Source organism: Muntiacus reevesi, chromosome 3 (assembly GCF_963930625.1).
Source record: "Muntiacus reevesi chromosome 3, mMunRee1.1, whole genome shotgun sequence".
NCBI lineage: Eukaryota > Metazoa > Chordata > Mammalia > Artiodactyla > Cervidae > Muntiacus > Muntiacus reevesi.
Window position 1 is genome coordinate 43,582,327 of NC_089251.1, and position 19,191 is coordinate 43,601,517.

General features: G+C 40.5%; 1 protein-coding gene across 4 annotated transcripts in view; it reads right to left on the reverse strand.

The window, feature by feature from the left end:
* The window catches only part of EHBP1 (EH domain binding protein 1), a 340,642-nt gene extending 323,332 nt beyond the window's left edge, over nt 1-17,310 (reverse strand). For 3 of the 4 annotated variants that reach the window (XR_010662331.1, XM_065929077.1, XM_065929074.1), the window contains exons 1-2: nt 17,092-17,310; nt 15,852-16,255 (exon numbers count right to left, since the gene is read on the reverse strand). Coding sequence is in view for 3 of the 4 variants with exons in the window: in XM_065929077.1 (XP_065785149.1) it covers nt 15,852-15,955 (104 nt within the window). In the remaining variant the exon portion in view is untranslated. Of the gene's footprint in view, nt 1-15,851; nt 16,256-16,390; nt 16,410-17,091 lie in introns of those variants that run through there. The other variant, XM_065929076.1, reaches the window with a different exon arrangement.
* Between the last annotated feature and the right edge of the window lie 1,881 nt (nt 17,311-19,191).

The window sequence follows — 19,191 nt, forward strand, 5'->3', positions numbered from 1 at the left end:
GATATAAATACATAACTGAATAAACAACAGAAAAGGTCAACTCTGTTCTACAAAAGAACTCCAAATAATAAAAGAAGAATAAGGGAAATAGAAAATCAATAGAACACTAAATAAGTACCACAGGCAAAACCAACTAATGAACTGAAAATTAGTGATTGAAATTTTAAAGAGAAACAGGATACTTCCATAACCTCAAAGTAGCTCTCTTCTAAGCTTTACTAATTTTGGGGTGATTTTCACATATGTCCTCAAAGTGTCTGACACCCCTCCTTCCAAGAACTAGAACTTAATTCTCCAGCCCATGTGTATGTTGGACTTCGTGACTGGTAGCTAGTAAACAGAGTATGTAGAGTGTGAGGTACTGAGTATGGGGAGAATGGACAGGGACAGTAACAACAGTGGAGAAGTCTGTCTGACCCACCTTAACTAAGTCATCAAGGTGAACATCAACAGTCATAAGCCATGCTGATATCTATCATGTGCCCTCTGATATGATGTGATGAGGGCACGTCACCTTGGTCGCATCTTCCCCAAATCCACAGCCCCAGTCTAATCATTATTGAAATATCAAACTCCACTTAAGAAACATTCTACAAAATCAGCAGCACTCATCAAAATCATCGAGGAAAGATTGGTAAACTGTCAAAGACTGGAGAAGACACTAAGGAGATGTGACAACAAAACCCAATGTGGTAACCTAGATTGTGCCCTCACACAGAAAAGGGCTATCAGTGGAAAAACCGGTGAAGTCCAAGTTAATGCAGTTTGGCCTATTAGTACAAACTAATGTTAATCTCTTAGTTTTGATTAATGGCCATGGTAAGTTTATTTACTCACTCAAAGTTTATTTTCACTCAAAGGAATCTGAGTTAAAAAGTACACAAGAACTCTCAATATTATCTTTGAAAGTCTTCTGTAAACCTAAAATAATTTCAACAAAAAGTGTAAAAATGAAGTAACCAATTTTTAAAAGATTATTTTGCAAATTAGAGTACACTTCAAATTAAAGCTGAACCATTAAACTCAATTTCTAAACCCACTTATTGCATGAATAAACTCAATTTCAATTAAGTTAGTTTGCGATAAGAGTGTATTACTACTTGCTCTTTGCATTTAATGATTTTTGGAGGGGAAGAGCAAAGAATGGAACATAACATTTGAGGGAAACTATTTGCATTTGGTAAACAAGCTTGTAGAAGCTTAAGGGAAATGACTGGAAAAGACTAGTAAAACAGAAGGAAGATGAATTTAAAAGATTAAACTTATCATACTAACAGTATCCTAGAAACAAAGAGGAAATCTAGAAGGTTCCTTTTAGAAGGATAACAAGGGCAACAATACAAAGGACCAAAAGAGGCAAGGAAAGAGTTAAGGGCTATCACAAAAGCCTATATTAGAGGTTTCCAAGTTTTCCGGGTTTACAAGGTCCTTACTGTATCAGTAATGTTTTCATAGGCAAAAAGAAATACCTAATCATTCTGCTTGAATAGTCAGATCCAAACAGCTTAAGAAGGATACATGTCCTAACAACTTGTGATGAGCACAGCAAACATTAGAATCAGGTTGGACACTACCTTCTTCCTATTTCACATAAATTTTCACATGGTACTTGCTTTTTGTCACAACAAAACTCAAAAATTCAGCTTCGTAAAAATATGGTAACACTGAAAGGAATATATAAATCTAATTTTCAAAATGAACTACCTCAAGCTAGTACTCTGTGTGGTTTCCAACAGATGTTGCTGTATTTCCCTCAACATTCTTAAGCATCTCTTGACAATACCTGTGAGTTCTCTGCTGTGCTTTCGAGGCTTCTCAATGCACAGTTTGAGAACCAGGCACCCTGGTAAAAGATGATCAAGGATGTTACCAAGGCAGTGGCAATAGAAAAACTGAAGTGAGAATTAAGGAATACTACAGAGGGAAAAAAAGAAGAAAAAGGCAGCAGCTCTAGGTACGGCACCTCCAAGTATAACAGTTCGGGAACTTCAGAAGCATCAAAACTTTCCTTCAAAAGAAAAAACATCATTTGGGGATGTCCCTGGTGGTCCAGCGGCTAAGACTCCAGGATCCCAAGGCAGAGGGCCCAAGCTTCTATCCCACATGCCTCAACTAGAGATCCCATATGCTACAACCAAGACCAAGTGTGCGTGTGTGTGTGTTAGTCACTCAGTCATGTCCGACTCTGCGACCCCACGGACTGTAGTCCAACAGGCTCTTCTGTCCATGGGATTTCCAAGGCTAGAATACTGGAGTGGGTTGCCATGTCCTTCTCCAAAGACCCAGTACAGTCAAATAAATAAATAAATATATTCTACCTTTAGCTATCCCCAGCAGTCCTTGTCCCTAAGGAAGAGAACAAACCATGTAGTCTTTTTTTTTTTAATGAATCAATGAACTTGTTCAAATGTTTTATTAATCTGACAGCTTTATATGTGGCACAGCTAAAGTACATTGCTCTCATTTTTAACACACACACACACACACACACACACACATATTATAAAACAGCTGAATCAAAGGAAGAATATTCAATTTAAATTTTCAACTTAATAACTGCCACCTAATAACTGCCAAGTATCTGAGGAAAAAATCAAACGCGGTAGCTCTAAAACCTGACTTGCTGATCTTAGGCAATTGAGGAACTTCTAAAATGACAGACTTGCCAACACTCTTCCAGACCTACAGAATTAGAGGACTGTCTAAAGGCCACAGAAATCTCTGTATTTGCACAGTGCTCCAGCAATTCTGAAATCAGTCAGTTTTGAGAGGAAATGGCTAAAACAGAGCTGTCCAACAAAATCCTTTCTGATGATGGAAATTTTCCATATTTGCACTATCCAATATAGTAGCCCCTAGCCACATGTGGCCAGTGAGCACTTGAAATGTGGCTAATGTGACTGAAGAATTGAATTTTTAATTTAATTTAAATTTAGATGGAAGCAGCCACAAGTGGTTAGTGGCTTCCGAATGGCACAACGTAGAACTTATTTCTCTTAAATATTTATTCTTCTAAATTTTCTGAGGTTCATCCTTGATTTAAACTAGATGATTAGAAAACAAGGCTGCTCAGCCATATTCTCTCATAAAGGGTCATTACAAAGGAGCCTTATAAACATTATCCAATTTAACAGTCTGAGACTTTCTATTGTAGTTTGAGACTTAATTCAATGTCATACTTTTTTTTCATAATAAAAATTCTGCTTTAAGTTCTAAGAAACATCTTCACTGGATCATAGAGAAAGCAAGGAAATTAAAAAAAAAAATCTACTTCTGCTTCATTGACTATGCAAAACTGTGGAAAATTCTTAAAGAGATGGGAATACCAGACCACTTTACCTGTCTCCTGAGAAACCTGTATGCAGGTCAAGAAGCAACAGCTAGAACCTTACATAGAACAACTGACTGGTTCAAAATTGGGAAAGGAGTATTTCAAAATTGTATACTGTCACCCTGTTTATTCAACTTATATGCAGAATGCTGGGCTGGATGAATCACAAGCTGGAATCAAGATTGCTGGGAGAAATACCAACAATCTCAGATATGCAGATGATACCACTCTAAGGGCAGAAAGTGAAAGGGAACTACACAGCTTCTTGATGAGGGTGAAAGAGGACAGTGAAAAAGTTGGCTTAAAATTCAACATTCAAAAAAGGAAGATTATGGCATCTGGTCCCATGCTTCATGGAAATAGTTGGGAAAAATTAGAAGCAAGGATAGATTTTCTTGGGGCTCCAAAATCACTACAGATGGTAACTGCAGCTATGAAATTAAAAGACACTTGCTCCTTGGAAGAAAAGCTAGGACATACCTAGACAGCATATTAAAAAGCAAGGATGACATTTTGCTGACACAGGTATGTATGGTCAAAGCCATGATTTTTTCAGTAAACATGTATGGATATGACAGCAGGAACATAAAGAAGGCTTAGCAAGGAAGAAATGATGCTTTTTAACTGTGGTGTTGGAGAAGACTCTTGAAAGTCCCTTGGACTGCAAGGAGATTAAGCCAGTCAATCCTAGAGGAGGTCAGTCCTGAATATTCATTGGAAGGACTGATGCGCGAAGCTGAAACTCCAATATTTTGGTCACCTGATACAAAGAGCCAACTCACTGGAAAAGACCTCAATGCTGGGAAAGACTGAAGGCAAAAGAAGAAGAGAGCAGCACAGGATGAGATGGTGAGACAGCATCACCGACTCAATGGGCATGAATTTGAGCGAACTCCAGGAGACAGTGAAGGACAAGGAAGCCTGGTGTACTGCAGTCCATGGGGTTGCAAAGAGTTGGATACAATGTAGTAACTGAACAACAACAACAACAAAAGTCTCTACAAATGATTTTGAGTATCTTCTTTAGCCAGAAGCAATACTCAGAGAGCCAATATGCTTCCCTTTTTGCCACCGCTGACAGTAAACTCAGAACTAAGTCCAGTGTCCAGTGGTAACTCCTCCTAAGTGCCTAGTAACATGTACTCTCTGCTCCTCTAAGACTACCTCTGTTCCAACTACAACCCTAAATTAGTCAACAAACTCTTTTGGATATTGTCAGAATATCAACTTTCACGTGATAAACTCTTTGTATTAAAGTCAATCTTTTGTTGTTGTTATTGAGGCAATAAAGCCAATTTTTAGAAGTGTTTTTTAAGAAGCATTTCAATAATAACAACAACAGGATTAATAACATCACGAAACTTTTTAATAGATCAAATTTACCAAAAAAATTTTTTAGGTGTCTATTAGCAATGCTGCCTAAAAATATCACTATAAGAGTGAAAAATAAGACACACATGTATGGCATTCTGCAGTAATTTTACTGTCCCCATTTCACAAACTCAGTTCCACTCCTTTTAAAAAGTAAGCAGAATATGAACATCTCTACTGAACATTCAGTTAAAAATGCTTGTCCATTTTTTCCTTTAGCACACTGGACTATTTTTACAACATGCAGTGAACTACTTCAGTGACTCTTTTGTTGAAATTTTCCACAAAATTAGAACACATTGATGCACCAATAGTACATTTCTAGAAATGCCTAATTTTAAGTTCCCTGAGCATCCAATTACAAAACTAGTGTGAAACTAAACTAAATCATAAGTGCAGAACATCTTCACATAATCCCTTAAAATTCATTTTAAAAACATACTACCAAAAGACACAATTTATTCCATGAGGTCATTATAAAAGTGATGGTAGAGAAAAAAAATTTAAAGAAAATTGTCATAAAGAAATATATCCTAAATATTATGAATAGTCACTATCATGGACAGACAGACAGACAGACAGACAGACAGACACACACACACACACACACACACACACACATATGTTGGCAAGTTAATTCTACTCTGGAGGAACTAAGTTTTCTTAGCCATGTTCTTTAGCCAAAAATCACTTACTTTAACTGATTATCCAAAAAAAAAGAGTTATAAAACTATATGAACCCATTTTGCTCCAGAAGCAAAAATATGTAGCTCCTTTCCCCTAAGAGCCAAATATTGTCAGAACATAGTTCATTTCAGCACAGTGCTTCTGCTATCATGCTCCTTGGTTGACATCTCTCAGGTCACTCTAGCTTCTGTGCTAGTTCGTCTTCCTCAAACACTCTTAAATCTTCAAGTCATACTTTCAGTCTTCTTCTCGATTACCCTACTCGTTTTCTCTAGCTGGTTCCTTTCACCATGTATTGCTTAAATAATTGGGTAAAGACAATAGGCAACATTTACTGAGTGCTTACTGTATGTCAGGCACTGTTCTAACCACTTTACAAGTATTATCTCATTTAATCATCAAAACAACTCTATGCTGGAAGCACTGTTATTACCATTACCATGTTACAGATGAGTTACTAAGAGATTAAGTAATTTGTCCAAGGCCACACAGCCAGAAAACACATGTTTTTTAATCCATACACAGATCTGAATGCTCCTCAAAGTTATTTTAAAGTTTCTTCCATGGGACTGGAGAGCAGGCACAGTGGGCTCTCCTCTATTGCTTATGCAGTCAAGACTATAGTAAGATTAAATTAATAGTTTGGAGGTTAGGCAGAGAGAAAACGAAAAGGTACTAGATTCTGCCGCTGCTGCTGCTAAGTCGCTTCAGTCGTGTCAGACTCTGTGCAACCCCACAGACGGCAGCCCACCAGGCTCCTCCATCCTTGGGATTCTCCAAGCAAGAACACTGGAGTGGGTTGCCATTTCCTTCTCCAATGAATGAAAGTGAAAAGTGAAACTGAAGCTGCTCAGTCATGTCCGACTCCTAGCGACCCCATGGACTGCAGCCTACCAGGCTCCTCTGTCCATGGGATTTTCCAAGCAAGAGTACTGGAGTGGGTTGCCACTGCCTTCTCCACTAGACTCTAGATTCCACAAACATTAGCTATAAGTAACTCCAATGATTTAGAGAAGAAGTTAATAAGCTTTCTTAAAGGACCAGTTAATAAACATTTCCAACTGCAGTGAACCAGTCTATGTAACAACTACTCAACTCTGCCATTTAGTATGACAGCAGCCATAGATAATAAACAAATGGACATGGCCATATTCTAATAAAACTTTATTTACAAAAGAGGCAACTTGGATGAGGCCAAAGAAGCCGATGACTTAGACGCATCCTGAGTCTGGTGTAAAGACAACTGTGACGTAAGCACTACAATATCCAACTATGGCATAAAGACAATCCACTATTTTCCTTAAACCATCACGATTGAGTTTTGTACAACTGAACTTCCCATAAAATAAGCATTTACAATCTCAATAAAATACTACACATAATAATTCCAGCTAAAAAAAAAAAAATCAGTCCATGAAACACTAAAATAAAATTACTAACAAAGTAACAACTCAACTTATTCTCTAAAGATTACATCTGGGTTTCCCAGGTTGATCACTAGTAAAGAATCCACTTGGCAATGCAGGAGAAGCGGGTTTTAATCCCTGGGTAGAGAAGATCCCCTGGAGAAGGGAATGGCAATCGATTGCAGTGTTCTAGCCTGGAGAATCCCGAGGAGGAAGGAACCTTGGAGGGGCTACGGTCCATGGGGTCTCAAAAGAGTCAAAGATAACTTAGTGACTAAACAACAACAAAATTACATCTACCTCTGACAATTCATCAAGTGGAAAAGAAGACTGTTATTTTGTTTCAAAGAATAAGGTTTAAAATTCACATAAACTTGTCACAGAAAGTTTCAAAAATTTAAACTTTTTGCCCCACCTCTCTCTCATTCACTAAGATTTCAGCACTTGACTCCCTGTCTTAACCACTTCTCTTCCAATTATTCTCAGCATCTCAGCAATTTCAAGAGTCACATAGACAATTTGTCCCTTAGCCTCTAAATTCCCTAATTGCCCTCTTCACTGCTAAAATTCTTTTCCTCCATTCCATCTCAACCACCAACTGCTATGGTCACACCCTAACAGTTACAAGTCTTCAAAGAGGAATGAAAGCCCCCCAAGGGTATTGATACAAAAAGATGACCTATTTTACTTCAATTTATTTTAAAGAAAGAAGAGAAATTCAGGTATACTCATATTTAAATACAAAGCATATTAATTAAAAACACACTTAAGTTGTGTGTTTATTTTTTTAACTAATATGCAAAGGTGACCACCACCTATATATTGTCATTACTGTTAACCACATCCTCCAAAATCAAGCATCTCACTCTCTTACCTCCCAGTTTTCCAGCTCATTCACTCTGGTATCCCAATCCCAACAACTATTGAATCTTTTTAACATCTCACAGTTTTTATCCTCTTCACTTTTCTGTTGACCAGCCTATCTCTTATGTCCTTATTTTCCTCCTCTTCTATCCTATAGGGATAAGTACCTCTTCATGGTTCACCACTCCTCATGCATTCACTCCCAATTTCCTTGCCCTTCTTTTCCTCTGTTATATATTTCTGATATAACCCATCCCTGGTTAAATCCAAGTCTGCCTATTCCACACCTGCATCCAAGCACTGAACATAACATAACTGAATTAAAATATGCAAACTTGCTGGTGCATTCACTTTAAATTAATGACCGCAATGTTAAGAACATCCTCAGCACTACCTAGTAATGCTTCAACATTTCCCTACCCAATTCATTCTTGTTTTAACAATTTCAGACCTCCTCTCCTGTCAATCCTTCAATAACTTTCTGTTACCTCCCCCTTGGATGATGACCCCTAATATTATTTCCCTAAGAAAACAGAAGCCAACAGAACAGAATATCTACATCCTCCCCCACCAAAACTACCAACCTAAATGCTTCTCATCCATGTCTGCTTCCCTCCTTGTAACAATGAATTGTCCCTGATTCTACTTAAATTCGGGGCTTCTCTGTAGCTCAGACTGTAAAGTATCTATCTGCCTGTAATGCAGGAGACCCCGGTTCAATCCCTGGGTCGGGAAGATCCTCTGGAGACGGAAATGGCAACCCACTCGAGTATTCTTGCCTGGAGAATTCCATGGACAGAGGAGCCTGGCAGGCTACAGTCCATGGGGTTGCAAAGAGTCAGACACGACTGAGCAACTGACACACACACTACTTTAAGTTCAGCCTTTCCATTTGTGTGCTGGATCCTGTTCCCTTTCTCTCTTTCTCCTGAAGTTAGTTCCTCTCCCAGCACATCATCAATTTTTCCTTCTTTACCAACCATTTCCATCAGCATTAAAACATGCTGAAATATCTTCCATGTGAAAGGTACACCCTGACCTCTTGTCCCTCTGCAGGTACTCCAGTTCTCCATTTTGTAGCAAAATTTTCCCTACTGACTCTGTATCCACCTCCTTTTCTCTAACTCAATTTAATTATGCTGTCATCCCCATCATTCCACCCAAAGTGAAGTGAAAGTCGCTCAGTTGTGTCCGACTCTTTGTGACCCCATGGACTAGAAAGTCCATGGAATTCTCCAGGCCAGGATTCTGGAGTAGGTAGCCTTTCCCTTCTCCAGGGGATCTTCCCAACCCAGGGATCAAACCCAGGTCTCTCACATTGCAGGTGGATTCTTCACCAGCTGAACCAAAAGGGAAGCCCAAGAATACTGGAGTGGGTAGCCTATCCCTTCTCTAGTGAATCTTTCTGGCCCAGGAATCAAACTTGGGTCTCCTGCATTGCAGGTGGATTCTTCACCAGCTGAGCTAACAGGAAAGATCCAAATCATTCCTCAATGTCATCAACTCTTTCCAACTTGCAAATCTGGTGGTCATCTTGCTCAACCTCTCAAAAGTATTTGACACGGTGAACCAATCTTCTCCTGATACATTTTATACTTCATTCCTTGGAAAGCACACATTCCAAATTTCTCTCCTACCTCACTACTAGTTGTTTTTAAGTCTCCTTTGCTGGTTCTTCCTCTTCCTCCCCTCCTCTATATGTTGAAATGTCCCAAGGCTCAGACCTCAGTTCTCTTAATCTCTATGAGCACCACAGAAAATTGCCTATAGCCCTTTAGTTATAAATTCTATCTGTAAACTATGAGAGACTGACCTCTTCTCTCCCCTGAGCTCAAGATTCTTAAATTAACTGTCTAATTAAAATCTCCAGCTGGATGTCCCAAGCTTTAAGAAAGCAAAGCCAATTCTTGATTTCCCCTTCACAAACTTTCTCCTCCTGGGTGTTCCCCATTCCTGTAATTAGTACTAAATTCACCTGGTTGCTCAGGCCAAAGCCCTAGTCATTAGCGATCTCTCACTTTACATATCTAATCCATCATTAACTCCTGTCAACTACACCTTCAAGAAATTTATTTCTAGTCACATGGGGTTACACTGTTGTCAAAACTTATTGCACTATATATTGTAAATAGATGCATCTTATTTATGTAAAAGTGTAAGTTACACCTCAATAAAGTGTGGTAGGAGCATGTGTACGTTACCAACATACATCCAGTCATTTCTCACCACCTCCACCATGACCTCTGCTACTTGAACTGCTACAATGGCATCTTAGCTTCTATTTTTACTCAGAACAGTTCACATTTCACAAAGTATCCAGAATAATCTTTTTAAAATGTAAATCATATTACTTTCCCGCTCAAACCTCTCCAATGGCTTCCTATCACACTTAAAATCCAAAAGCCTTACCGTGACCTCAAGACCACACGTGATCTAACCCCTACCTACTCAAACCTCACCTGCTACCATTTTACCCCTTCCCCAACTGTGCTGCAGACACACCAACCTTCCAGATACTCCTAAAACACACCAAGCTTGTTCTCAATTATTATTATTTTTTAATGTATTTCAAAAGTTGGTTCTTTATAGCAAGGCAGATGTTCCTCTAATTCATTCCATTAGAGCAACAGAGAAATGCTTGCTTCAGTCACCCAAAGAAGTGGATTTGAATAAGTACTTATTAATGTAACTTGGCCTTCATAAACTCAAGCTAATATTCACAGTGCATGTAGCATTCTAATGTCCAAATGGAAAACTAACTTGGGATCAGTTACAGAGGGCCTGGAACATCAGATTAAGGAGTTCATATTTTATCCAACAGGCGAGCGTCACACACTTAAGCTCTGGAAAAAGCTACTTTTTCACTTTTCAAAACCTGAGGTCACAGCTGTGCGAAAACTTGTGGAATAATGGAGAAAATGAGGGGTTACTTTCAGGGATATAAACCCCTTTTTGTACCTCTAGAATTCTGAACCATGTGATTGTGTCACCTATTTTAAAAATAAATTATAATTAAAACTATATTTAAAAATAAGAAAAAGGAGTTCTTACATGACAGAAAAATCAGAAACCAACATATGTATGCCTTTTGGGGAAAAGTTTATGGTACTTTAAATACTTTTTAAAAACTCACATAGAAGAAATATAAAAACAGATAAAATATGTTCACATATGTAGATGGCACAGAGATATACACAGAAAATATAATACATTCTCATAATAGTTCTCATCATGTATTAGGGAGCTCCTATCAGAATCGAGTTCTGCAAACTAAATGATCATACCCACAACTTGCCAACTTTCAAGTAGTTTCCTTAAACAGCTGAATAGCCATTGAGAGCTCATACAAGACTTCTCTCAGAAATCTAAAGACCTGCAGGTGATATTTTTTAAAAAGAAAAATAGGAGAAGAAACAAATTAAGAGAGGAAAGACAGCATAGTCTCCTTGTCCCAGAGTCCTCTCTAGTGGCCAGTCTCACCACTTGCCAACAGCTACATCAGTTAAGTGAGATTAATAGTTAAATGACTTGGGGACAATAATAAGAGAAGGAGAATATAAACACTTAACATCTTCAAATTTACTGGAGCCTCTACCTGGTTATGGAGTGATGAGGAACAGGACTTAACAGTATAGTATCCTCTCAGATGAATAAGTCTTTCTGCTTTTTGTTCCTGACCTAACTTCTAGAGCCACTACATCAAGAAAGAATTATAAGTTAGACACTGTTGAGCTAAGGAAACATACTACGTTGGGCAAATGAAAAATACTATAATACAGCAACAAAGAAAAGTGTAAGAAAGCAGAAACCCCAAACCCCTTAAATAGAATCCATCCTTTGATCAAGGGTAAAACGCTGTGAGTTTGCTCATGGCCTAGATCTTAAAGATGGCTTCCTGAAACCCTTACCTTCATCCTGTTACCTGTCACGCCCAGGTTCATAACCTACAGCCATAACAAGGAAACATGAAAAACATTTCTCCTCTCCTTAATCACAGAAATAACACATGTTCTTCCTAGGAAAACATATCCTAATTCCCATTAACCTCTTCCATCAACACACTACGCCCTTCTTGAATCCTGAAGTTTCATCTTCATTCCCTTGAGTTTCAAATTCATGCAGAAATCAGTAGACTTTATCCTGAAGTCATGAATAGGCACTTAGGCTGAAAATATTACTTTAAAATACTGTTTCTTAAACCTTAATATGCATGGTATAAAGAAAGTGAAAGTTGCTCAGTCATACCCGACTCTTTGCGACCTCATGGACTAGAGAGTCCATGGAATTCTCCAGGCCGGAATACTGGAGTGGGTAGCTTTTCCCTTCTCCAGGGGATCCTCCCAACCCAAGGATCAAACCCAGGTATCTCACATTGCAGGCAGATTCTTTACCAGCTGAACCACAAGGGAAGCCCAAGAATACTGGAGTGGGTAGCCTATCCCTTCTCCAGGGGATCTTCCCGATCCAAGAATCAAATTGGGGTCTCCTGCATTGCAGGCAGATTCTTTACCAACTGAGCTATCAGGGAAGTCAAGGGATGGATCTCATTAAAATGCAGATTCTGATCCAGTAAGTCTAGGGTAGGGCCTGAGGGACAGCAGTTCTAACAGATTCATTCCCAGGCTTTGCAAATTCTCCTGTTTCTCAGAAAACACTTGGAGTAGCAAGGTTCTAAAAGGTATGGCACAGGTATACATCGTTTACTTACAAAGGCACAATCCTAATGTAATGCTGGCTGCTCTTCTTATAGTTTATTCCTTCTTCTCTAATGTATATTAGATCTATTTTCTTATCCTCTCAACACCTGCAATTTATCTTCAAAGCCTCTTTCCCTTTACTCAATTGGCATCTATAAATTTCCTTCCTCTCCTTTTATTTTTCCAGACCTTTGAAACAATACCTAAAATGTATATGTAACTGAAAAAATGTATGTTCTTACTATGTATCCAAGTCTATTTTTATTCTTATGTCCTTTAAATAGATTCTAATTCAGCATACATATTCAGTAATTTAAAAATTCTTGCAAGCATCAAAATGAGGCATGAAAAATAAAAAAAGAGAGCTACAGGATTTAAGTATAGAAATTTGGCCTAACCTGTATTTATCAAAAGGACTTTATGCAGAGTAAAGCAAAAAGAATATTAACTGAAACTTATTACAACAAATTTTTATATAATGAAAAGATTTTAAAGCTCTATTTAAGGATCCACTTATAAATAAAATTCCTGTACATCAAACAAATATATTATTCTTTGGGCACTGTCACCTTGTTAACTTTAAACTTTAAATTGTATTTTTAAATGAGATGGGGGAAAATGTAAAATATTTAGAACTACACATCTAAAAATTCTACAATATCCAAATGCTTCTTGTGTTAAGGCCAGACCTTATCATAAAGACCTAATTTAATAGGTATACCATAATGTCCAACCCTAAAAGTAATTGAGCCATCTATTCATCAATAATCAAGTTAAATTTCATTCTTGGCTTTTACCTTGAGACACATTAACAATAACATACATATTTCTCAAGGAAAAATAAAAACCCAGAAATGATGCAAACTGTGGGGAAGAAACTCATGTTGTAAATAAAGAATCACCTGATATGTTCTACTTCCCTTAAGAAAAGAGATTCAAATTTAACCATCTTATAGTTGATGCCCCAGTATAAGACCAAGTTGAGAATAACTTGTAATCAGGAACTTCCTCATGTATTCCCTAGTTGAGTTAGTAGTACACTAGTCCTCTAAACCAAAAACTTGGGTGTCAACCCAGACCTTTCCCTCTCCCTTGTCCCCATCCTTTTCAGACCCATACTGAAATGACCATTAAGTATTATCCATTTGGGGGCATAAGTGTCTCTACTCTATTCTATTCTACTCTATTCTACTCTATTCTCCCCACTTTCTCTGCCACTGCCTTAGTCTAAGCCTCTTCTCTCACCTTACCTATTGCAATAGCTACCCTACGTCACAGCCTCCAGTTACCCTTTCCACTATGATCCTTACTTCACACTGTCATCCAAATGATTTTCCAGAATAAAAATCTAAAGTCAGGGTTCCCTGGTGACTCAGACGGTAAAGAATCCACCTGCAACACAGAGACCCGGGTTCGACCCCTGGATTGGGAATATCCTCTGGAGAAGGGACCAGCTACCCACTCCAGTATTCTTGCCTGGAGAATTCCATGGACAGAGGAGCCTGGCGGGCTTCACTCCATTGGTTCATAAAGAGTCGGACAGGACCGAGCGACTAACACTTTCACTTTTCTTCAAACCTAAAGTCTCTTCCGCTCAAAACCTTTTAGTACCTCTCCATCACCCACAGAATAAAATCCAAGGCATGTATAACAGCACTTCACTCCTGCCTGCCTCTAAAACAACATAGCCCACTGCATTCCTCCCACTTTAAGGCCCATCATTATCCAGTTACATTGCATGAACTTCCGGCATACCACACACATCCATGCTTTTGCATAAGCAGTTGTTTCGTCTAGAATATCCTTCATTTCTTCACCTTTAGCTTCCTGGCCAATTATTATGAACCTTTCAAAACTCAACTCGGTTCCCAGAAAGTCATCCCATACCTACCCTACCCTTAAAGAGTTATTTTCTTCTCTGCTAACTTTGTAAGTAAAAACAGCATTTGTTGAGCATTTACTACGTGCCTGACATTGTTCCAAGCATTTTACATGTCTTCACTCATTTAATCTTCACAATAACCCTTTTTTTTTTTTCCATAATAACCCTTTTTGTGAAGTAATACCATTATTACCTTTCTCAACATGAAAATTATCTCAGAGGAGTAAATAATCTGTCCCCAAGAACATCTAACTGTTAGGGGATGGAGACCGATTAAGATCCCTACATCATACATATTTATATTATTGCACCTATCACAGAGACTTCATTTACATGACCTGTCCTTGCCCTAGACTCCTTGAGGGTGAACCCCTTGAGGGCGGGGATTATTTCATATTCAACTCTAAAGCTACAGAGCCTAGTATAAAGTAGGTAATCAATACATGCACTTCTTGAGTTGCACATAAAATAACATTCTAACAAGTTTAAGAGAAAAGCATTTGGAAACTAGTTTCCAAATAAATATTCAGACTTGCTTTAAGAGTTCTAGAGTAGAGCAAGTTGTTTTTCATCTTATAAAAAGAGAGATTAATACAGACATGAAATTATAGTCTGTGTGAATAATGAAATGGACTTATTTTTGCAGTGATACTGCTTAATCACCACAATAAATCAAAACCCAAAGTACCATTTTCTTAAGATTAACTTTTTTCCTCTATTAAGAATAGTAGTAGTTAGTTGCTAAGTCGTGTCCGACTCTTGCAACCCCATGGACTATAGCCTGCCAGGCTCCTCTGTCCATGGGATTCTAGGCAAGAACACTGGAGTGAGTTGCCATTTCCTTCTCCAGGGGATTTTCCTGACCCAGGGATTGAACCCAAGTCTCCTGCACTGTAGGGAGATTCTTTATCAGCTGAGCTACAAGGGAAGCCCAATAAGAATTCTTCTTGCTTATCATTCAGGGCAGTGAAAAGAAAGCCCTAAATTTACTTTGCTCAAGTGGAAAGCAGCAAATCACAGACCAGCACTACTAATTGCTTCCTTAAGTCTGGCCAAGAAATGTATCTCATTAGGCAATTAAAATAAAATACAGTTGCCTGACTAAGCATATAACAAAAGAATTTCTAAGGTTGTGTGAACTGGCATTCTATTAATCAGATAATGAAAAATTCTTTATTTTAAGCAAAAGAAAAAAAACAGACCAGCACTATCCTACAAGAACAGATTTCTGTATTAAAACTCTATTGAAACATAGACATACATGTTAATCAAAATATATGCATGTTTACAATATTTCAATAGGCATTTCACATCTCCTTAAAATTACAAAAATTCAAAGTTATCCTAACACTAATGATGCAAGACCTCAAGACCAAGTCTGCTGTACTTGGTGTGCTCTCAGAGTAACAGTCCTCTGAGCCACACTGAAGTGCAGTAATTAAAACCCACAGGAATGGTACCTGCAGCAACAGCGCACACCATAGTACTTGTGAGAGTCATCTGCACCCCGCCCAGCTTTTACACACTTGTGCACTGCAGAAAGGTAAATCCGCTGTCAGAAGCAGCAGGGTTTAGGCCACAGCACAGCGAACTCTACACCCAGGCACTCTTACCATTTCTTGGTACATTCAACCATCAGTTCCTGGTAGGAGGCCACAAACTGGAACTTGGATGCGTGTTTTCCCACACGCTGTAGTCTCTTCCAAACTGAAGCCATGATGATCAGTCAAAACAGTGGAGCAGTTCTGGGTGAGCAACACAGCAGCTTTAACAAAGCAGAAGGTCCAAAGCAAAGGAGCTTTGCATGTATGTGTGTACTTTAAAAAACTCAACTACAACTTAAAATGATGTTTGGGGTCCATAAAGTCTTCTCCCTGTTTCACAGGGTAAATCCCATCCTAGATGAATGGCCCAGTCAAGAAGAGTATCACACACATGACAGGATGAGTGAGAGGAGGTTCCCTCATGGAGACATCACCATTCCACCTCGGGTCTATATGATATGTATTCTGGAGGACTGAAAAGCAAAACAAAGAGAAAAAATATGAGAAGAGAAGCATAAGAAGTGACTAACCACCCACGTCAGATAACACTGCAACAGACGACCCCAGTTCTCCAGCATGTTTTTCAAACAATGAAACAAAACACTAACCTCAAAAGCCAGTAACGTCAAGGATGCAAGACACCAAGGAAGAAATTGCAACTCACACCACAGACGTGGAGCAACACATCAGGTAATCAGCATCAACAATTGAGAGGCGAAAGCCGGGGCCCTACCTCCTCCTCCTAGCATCACAGAAGGGAGAGCAGAGCGGGAAAGTCTAGAGATGCTGCTCAATGTCCACCGCCAGTCAGAGGAAGGAGTGGAATATTTTTAAATAAACTTTATTTTTCAGGTGATAATTAATAGCTCTAAGTCCTAAAATAAGTGCGTGGAGCAAATTAAGGAGCGGGGACGAATGCTGCTGCTGAGTCGGAGGGGGAAATGGATGGGAAAAGAGGAGTGGAGGGAAATCTCAAGACAGAGACAGGGCAGTGTCCCGGCTCCAGGCCACTTGGGCTCTCATTCACCTTCGCTGCCAACCGGAGGGAAATGGAAACTCCTGCCTGGGCGTGAAGCAATGACCAAAGGGGCAAGTGCACGGTGCGGGGTGCGGTGCCTCCCTCCCCCATCCCCAGGGAAGAGTCCGCCGGAGCCTCCTCTCCTCCCGCACACAGCCCAGACCCCTGCCCCCAGCGGAGGCAGGCGGTGGCTCGCCCGCAGTCTCTGTCACCCAGGCGATGCCAGCAGACCCCAGCCCGGTACCCGAGTCCCGGCCCCGCAGCACGTCCACTCCCGCCCCCTCCTCACACCTCTAATCCCGCTGTCGGGCTGAGTCTGGCCCGGTTCCCTCCTCAGCGCCGCTCCTCCGTCGCCGCCGCAGCAGAAGCCGCCGCCGCCGCCACCGAGTCCTCCATCCCCGCCGGAGCCACATGGAACAGCCGAGCCAGCAGCGGCGCTCCCGGGAGCCGGGGTCTGCAGCCCCTCAGGCGGACAGCGCGCCTCACGCCCGCCCCCTCCCGGACGCAGTAGCCCCGCGACCGTCCCCCACCCTACAAAACCCTGCCAGAGCCGCCGCTCAGCGCCCAGCACCCCCTCCCCCGCCTTTCTCCTCCGCCACCATCATCATTACCTCCCCCGCCGCACCTCTCACACTAACCCTACCCACGGCGGCTCAACCTCCGTCCGCCCCGCCGCCATTGGCTGGGCCCGGCGCTTGCCCCGCCCACCTCGGCGACCGGGCCTTTGAGGGGCAGGGGCGCCTCATTGGCCGAGCAGGATGCCCATCACAGAGCTCCACCCTCCCCTAGTTCTGGAGGTGTTTTTCCGCCAGGCGGAACGCGGCGTACAATCTACCCTTCTTTAAAAAAAAAAAAAAAAAAAAATTGGAACCCTCTACGGACAATCCCTCCCATTCCTCTGATTGGCTTCAAGAGGGAAGAGCTAGGTGGGAGGAGGGAAGAGTGTTTATAGTGATCTGGAAGGTGGTTGCTGAAGGTGGATGTCGGTCAAAGGTGCTGGGCGGGGTTTATAGCTGGAGTCAGAGCAGAGCCCGGGACTGGCTTCTCTGCAGCTGTGAGCTGTGGAGCTGCTGTGGTTTTCTCTCCTCTTCTCTCCTATCCCCACCCTAGGAGTTGGGTGTGCCCTCTCTGCCACTCGCTGCTAGGGTGTTTGCGCACAGAGCCTTGGTTTAACCTCCTGGGATTTTTCCTCTGACCAACTGTAATGACCTAGCCAAGCCCCTACCAAACATTAGATCTGGTAGTCCTTAATGAACCAGATTCAATAACCAAAAGTGAAGTAGCTCAGTCGTGTCCGACTCTTTGCGACACCGTAGACTGTAGCCTACCAGGCTCCTCCGTCCATGGGATTCTCCTCCAGGCAAGAATACTGGAGTGGGTTGCCATTTCCTTTTCCAGGGGATCTTCCCGACCCAGGGATCAAACCCGGGTCTCCCGCATTGCAGGGAGACGCTTTACCCACTGAGCCACCAGGGACATAAAATGTTTATACTGCGATTTCTTCTTGTTATAATTCTTAAACGTTTTTATGAATCCTAGTTTCTCCTCTTCGCTATCGATCTTTTTCTCTCTCTCTTATAGATGAGTTTCGGAGGGTTAGCATATAAAAAGAGTGGTTATGGGCAAAGGAGAGGATGAAATAACCTAAGAAGAGTGTCAGGGCAGGGGCATTTAACCTTGTTAAAGGAGCCAAGGACCCTTTTGAGAACGGTGATGAAAGGTATAGATATTTTACCGAGGAGAAATAGATCCTATCCTAAGACAAATATTTGCTTTCAATTTTAGGTACTCCACAGACCTCCGGTTTAGAGAAAGAAGACAAAGAATGAACTTTGGGGGGGAATCTCAGCATTTGAGGAAGAAGTTAGGTGGGAAGGAGACAGGAGGGAATGGTCAGAGAAGTAGCAGCACCCTAGAAGCAATGGGTCAATTGAGAAAAAGAGGGAAACTAACTTATGAAAAGAAAACAAGCAAGATGAGTCCTGGAAATAATTAGAGCACATTCTTAATCTTACTAAGGATAGAGAGCAGGATGTGCGGACAAAATAGCTTGAAAGGTGTTACCATCTAGGGAAGGATTCTTTTAAGGTCAGGAAGGAGGGCAGTGATGGGTGAGAGTTGAGCTCATCGGTAGCCATGGGGAGGCAAGAGAAAGGAGAGACTGAAGAATCAGCATAGATTGGGAGACATAGAAAGCTTGAATCCAGTATCCAATTCCATTTCCATTTGCAATAAAGAAAGTGATCTAATAATATTACAAGAACACAGTACACATTTTACAGAAAAGGACATAGATATCACTTATTTTGCTATAGTCTTAATTTTAAAATATGAAAGATAACCATAATAATTATATTGATTCAGATTTTGTGTACATCTTAAAGTTCTCTC